The 5,834-nt window shown below is 41.1% G+C and overlaps 1 protein-coding gene and 1 pseudogene across 1 annotated transcript; one reads left to right on the top strand and one right to left on the bottom strand.

The window, feature by feature from the left end:
• Positions 1-240: 240 nt before the first annotated feature.
• Positions 241-939, top strand: LOC138017280 (mRNA export factor GLE1-like). The gene has a single exon (XM_068864419.1). The coding sequence runs from the start codon at positions 241-243 to the stop codon at positions 937-939; it is 699 nt and encodes a 232-aa protein (XP_068720520.1).
• A 308-nt stretch (positions 940-1,247) lies between these two features.
• LOC138016863 (uncharacterized) lies at positions 1,248-2,505 on the bottom strand (annotated as a pseudogene).
• Between the last annotated feature and the right edge of the window lie 3,329 nt (positions 2,506-5,834).

Raw genomic sequence — 5,834 nt, 5'->3', positions numbered from 1 at the left:
GGCAACTGAGACTGAAAGTGCAGAGTCTTTGACACAAAGCAATAAATGCAATCCACTCTACGATTTTCTTGTTTAGAAGGGAATAACTTTCTTGACTTAAGATCGCATTTCAAAATTGTATGTGTCCAAAAGAATACAAAATGATTTAAACAAAACTCTCGAAATAAACTGAAGCATATCTTTAAACAAGACGCCATGATTCATTTTCATTTGTTTTTTGTACCTGCAGTTTTGCGCGCGATGGAGTGGTCGGAGGGTCATAATCTCGCCTTAGTGCGGGAAGTCCTTATAAAAGAACCATATCGTTTTAAAGCAAGAACAACGGAAAGGGGAAAAGTGTGGCAACAGATTGCTGATAACCTGAACTGTGATCAGACCCTCAAGTTTCAAGTAACCAAGAAATCTGTAAGAGAACACCTGAAACTTTTGCTTGAGAAGTACAGGGCGAAAACGCAAACAGAACACAAAGCTAGTGGAGTGGAAGTTGAGGATACTGAGCTTGACAAGGCCCTCGAAGAAATCTACGAAAAGTGGGAGGCATCGGAGCAGGAGGATATCATCTTAGTAAACAACAAAAAACAGGCTGAAGAAGACAAGAAGTTAAGAGAAAGAATGCCAAATCAAGCTTGCGAAAAGCTAGGCGAAACAACAAGAAGAAAAGAAGACGCTGAAGGATCTGTTACACCTAAACCAAAAAGGGAGAGAAAAGGAGGGAACGACACTCTGGAATTTCTCAGAGAAAAAGCAAATGTGGATCTTCTCTTGAAAAAAGAAGAACAAAAGATCAAGAAAGAAGAGCAAGAGAGGCAGGCGAAGTTGTTTGAACATGTTCTAACCAACCAGCAGCAGCAACAGGAGCAACAGAATCAAATACTAAGTGTAATGCAGCAGCAGAACCAGGTGATGCTGGGGTTTATGAAAAAAGTCTTCGACATATAACTGGTACAAACATGATGTCGTTGTTTACATTTTGCTTTAGTCTTTTCAGTATATCACAAGTACCAGATTTGTTTTTATTCAACTAGAATAAGTATTTTGCAGTTCTTTGATCATTGAAGGAATCAATAATACAACGGTACAAGTTAGATGACTTTCATGGATGTTGTGGTTCAAACAGTCATCATTGATTTAATATTTGTTGGCATTTGTCTTAATTTGTATTGATTGTTATATGACTATGAATAAACAAAAGCATTTGGATAGCTTATTATTAAAGGAAGCTAATGTTCCTAACAAAACCTGTACTTTCAAGCAAAATATTCCTTCAAAGTAGGTGGGCTAAGATCAAAATACTTTGATGTGACATTACCATACAAACATCTAAGGGCATTTCTAAGAAGTGCACATACAATATAGGTTTTGCCAACACTACTCAATCCAATCTTTTGATTTTTCTTGAAATCAATGAATTTAAAGTAATTGACAATGTCCCCAAATAACCATTCCACACACTGCTCATAGAGGTCTTAAATGCATGCATCTGTGGTGTTAGGGCAACATTTCGGAAAGGTGCTTGAAGGTGGACTCTAACAGGATACACAGGGTCCCCATAGATACACATGCGTTGACCAGTGGGTGAAACTGCATATCGCTGTAGGTTGTCTAGCAATCTGGATTCTGCCAACATGCTAGCATCATGCTTCCTACCTTCTGAAATGGAACGAACAATTAAAGAAAATGTGATAAATATTTCAACAAGATTTCTAAACTTTATGAAAGCTTAAACGTTCTCTTTGAAGACCGCTAAATAAAAACAAATTAAAATTTGGAAGAATGGGCACCTGTTATAGTCAGTCATCAGTCTAAAACAATCACACAGTTTAACCCTTTTGGGATGGGGTGCAAACAAAACACACGCTGCTTACCTATGAGACCAAACATGTTTGCTATAATTCCATTTGGGAGAGCTAGTGACTGGTACTTAAGGCCATGTACCCTTTTATGCCCATTGTAGACTATCCTTTGATGTTTCCCTGGGCGTGCAATAGGCCTCACTGTCCCGTCTATAAACCCAAAACAATTGAGAAAAAGGAGCTCCTTGGTTCCGTACAGCATCTGCATAAGAATGGATCTAGAAGGCCATGATTCCATTGCAAGATTCTGTGACTGTGGATTTCGTAGATGAAGTCCAAGACTTTGTTGCTAATCATACTCAACACTGGGACTGGCCGACAGAAACGTGGGATCAAATCCGAGTATCGGCATGGATAAGACAAACGACGCAACAATATACAAAGTCCCTCAATGCCCTCACAAACGGAACCTTGATAGCACTTGAATGCATCTGGGATTTGTAATACATCTGCTAAGGCTAGTATATCACGATTCTTCACTCTGAAATCTGCTTCGCATTCTGAATCTTCCATGTCGTCCAACTCGAACTGAGCTCCGTATTTATCGCAAAAAAAACCCGGGGTTTTTAGAGAAACTAGAGTCATAAAGCAGAGCAAATTCTTCGTCTGATACAACATCATTTAGGTAGCAATCGAGCAAGACTTCGCGAGTTTTTTTTTAAGGACGCCATTAATTTATAACACGAACATTTGTTTAAACGCGTCAGACGAGGACTCAACGCCACCCGCTAAATCTTAATTTGTTTTTCCCGCCCTGGTAGCCGCGTCCTCGCTCCAGGCTTCCACCGTCAAAACCATCTTCTCTTGACCGCCGCGTCCAGGGTATCTTAAGGTCGCTATTACCCAACTGGACTTTAGCACCACCATAATAAACTGTGGTAAAAGTTTTGGTAAGAAGTTGTTTGAAGGTAAGTTCCTATAGTAATGTATGTGATGTATTATGTAAGCTCGCGTCACGTGCTTGCCAGGTGTGATTGCGTCAGCTTGTTTTGCTCTCTGAGTTGTTGTCGTGTAAATCGTTCATAAATAATTTTACTGGATTAGATTGCGGTTTCCATCCTTTTCAAATACGGAACGACACGCTACGTTACAGTGGCGACGAGGATAAACTGGAGAACGAACAGTCTTCATCGACGAACGAAGGATTACCGCCAAATCCAGCTGTTAAATCCACGAGATCATCTCAACCACAACGCGGGGAAACAGCACGTACGTCACATAGACCAGTACTCCGAGGAAGGAGGATCGGGGACACTAGAGAGGAATTTTCCGTGTCCATTTTTAGCTCGGAGGAGAGCCAAAAATGTGAGTCACGCAAGCCCAGACTTGCCGCACCCGCAGTAAAAGTCCCCGTTCGGATCGAAGATGTTGAATTTAACATGGAAGTCGATACTGGAGCAGTTGCCTCAATTGTGAATTACGAAGATTATGAGCAATATTTTAAACACTTGGTGTTACGACCTGTTGAAAGGTCATTCCATGCATACGCTGGCACACCGCTGAAGATCCTGGTTGATGAATGTTCGTCTGGACTGGAAAAACGTTTTTTCCATCTCATAACGCTGAGTCAAGATACAGATCTCCGCGTTGAAGATCTTAGGGAACAGTATGCTGAGGTTGGGAATGGTCCTACGTGTTACGGCAAAATTGCACCTAAAAGAAAGCGCCATGCCAGTGTTCAAACGGACTCCTCCAGTACCTTACGCCATTCGCTCCGCCGTTGAAGAGGAACCCTAACGGTTAGAACGGGAAGGGGTTCTCAAACATGTAGAGGTGAGCGACTGGGCAACACCCGTCGTTTGTGTTCCCAAAAGCGACGGGTCAGTGCGCATATGTGGTGATTATAAGGGCACAGTGAACCCCGCCATTCAGACGGAGACGTTTCCGATACCAACGATGGATCCGATCCAAGGCCGAGTATCTTCTTGGAAAAAATTTACCAAAATCGAACTTCGGAGTGTGTAACAGTAGTAGCTGTTATACCAGGAATCTTCATAGAGCAAGTGCTAGCAGGAAATGAAGGAACCTGCGTGGGGGGCGCCAATGATAGCGAGCAACTGAAGAATTTGGAAGCAGTTTTTAAGCAGTTTCAGAAGTACGGGTTACGTGTCAAATTACCAAAGTACGAGTTGTTGGCTCCTTCAGTGGTATACTTTGGGCTGCGCTTCTCTTAGAAAAGTCTTCAACCAATGGACGAAAAGGTCAGGGCCATTAAGGACGCACCCATTCCACAAAACGTATTTGAGTTACGCTCCTTCTCGGGAATGTTAGCGGCGCTGACAAGCTTTATCCCCAAGTTATCAACCCTCGCCCGCCCCCTTTACGAGCTTCTAGGCAACAAGCCGTGGAAGTGGGCGCCGAGCTGCGACAAGGCTTTCTGTGATGTTAAACGCGCGCTCACAACAGAAACTGTGTTAGCACGTTACAACCCAGGTCTCCCTATTGAGTTAGCGGTAGACGCGGGGCGCAGGGTCACGCAATGTCGGGCTCGTTGCGGCAAAAAAATTTCCTACTTTGTCTATTTCCTTCTAAAAGAATATTGTTACCATTGAGAATTTGTGTTTGTTCTTTAATCTGGGCCCGGTTGTTCGAAAGCTCATTCGCTTAATCCAGGATCAGCGTAAACGTTTGCTTCATGTTTTCAACTTTTTGGTGCAAGTTTGTTTTGCTTATTTTTGTCTTTTAAGATTGACTTCTTCTAATGTAAATGACCTGCCATGATCTACAATGACCTACAATGACCTAAAATGACCTACAAAGAGCTACAATGACCTACTACAACGACCTACAATGATCTACAATGACCTACAATTACCTACAACGACCTACAGTGATCTACAGCGACCTACAATGAGCTACAATGACCTACAATTACCTACAATGATCTACAAATGACCTACCATGAGGTACAATCAGCTAAAATTAGCTAATGAACTGTAACGAGCTAAAATAAAAAAAATAATTTGCAACTTTGAGGACACTGCAGCATGTTTGCAGTACAAAGGTTAAAAACATTCCACTGTGCGCTTTGAGCCAATCAAAACCTCGTTTGTGAGAAAGTTGATAATCTTCATCGTGTACTCTGAACCAAAGAAAACACCAAAGCCAAGTAAAGCTATGATCCCCACAGTTATGAACGCAATTTTGCAATTGCGTAAAGAAGCCTGAAAAATTCAGGACTTCAACGGGGTTTGAACCCGTGACCTCGCGATACCGGTGCGACGCAATTGCAAAAATTGCGTTCATAACTGCGAGGATCATAGCTTCACTTGATTTCATATACGAAGTTCATATACGATCCATTTCATATATCGTTTCATCGTTAAGGAAAACATTGTGGTAAGAATAACATTAGCCAATATAGATTTAGCCAAGCTTAAAAGCGGAGCTCCCTGGTTATTTATTCTTACTGCCTGTAGGGTTAGTGAAAATAAAAGGTTTCGAATTGTCCGCGTTTTGATGTTTCCGGTTGCTGCTTTAATAATTAAATCATTTTCTTTGTTTTCTTCTACAGATAAATTCATTGCCTAACTAGTGGATTCCACTAGTAAATTTTACGCTAAAAACAGATATCGCATGAATCAGAAAAACATGAATACGATAACGGTTTTTCGAGTGAAATTTACTTTGGAATTCACCAGTTTGACAATGAATTTTTCTTGAACCGCATGATTTTTAAAAGAAAACAAGCACACGCTAAGCGAGCGAATGGAAAAGGAAAAAAGCCATTTCAGAGTCAACTGTCAATAGCCAGCGAATAGGAATCACTCTAAAATTAGAAGTCATAAAAAAAGGTTTGTCAGTTCAAGGTCTCCCTAATTTTACTAGAACTCATTGCAATTGCGTGTTTATAACATAAAAGCAAAATTTTCTTGTCACTGTCGAGGCACATCGAAAACCAGTTGCGCAAACCGGTAAAAAAGCACTTGTTCGCTCGCATTTTAGAGATTAAACAACAACAACAACAACAACAACAAAACT

The sequence above is a fragment of the Montipora capricornis genome, chromosome 9 (genome assembly GCF_036669925.1).
Source record: "Montipora capricornis isolate CH-2021 chromosome 9, ASM3666992v2, whole genome shotgun sequence".
Taxonomy (NCBI): Eukaryota; Metazoa; Cnidaria; class Anthozoa; order Scleractinia; family Acroporidae; genus Montipora; species Montipora capricornis.
The sequence above is the reverse complement of the archived record's forward strand: the minus strand, read 5'-3'. Positions and strand labels throughout refer to the sequence as shown.

Excerpts from the sequence above, each read along its gene's own strand:
- LOC138017280 (XM_068864419.1), top strand. The coding sequence starts at position 241 with ATGGAGTGGTCGGAGGGTCATAATCTCGCCTTAGTGCGGGAAGTCCTT.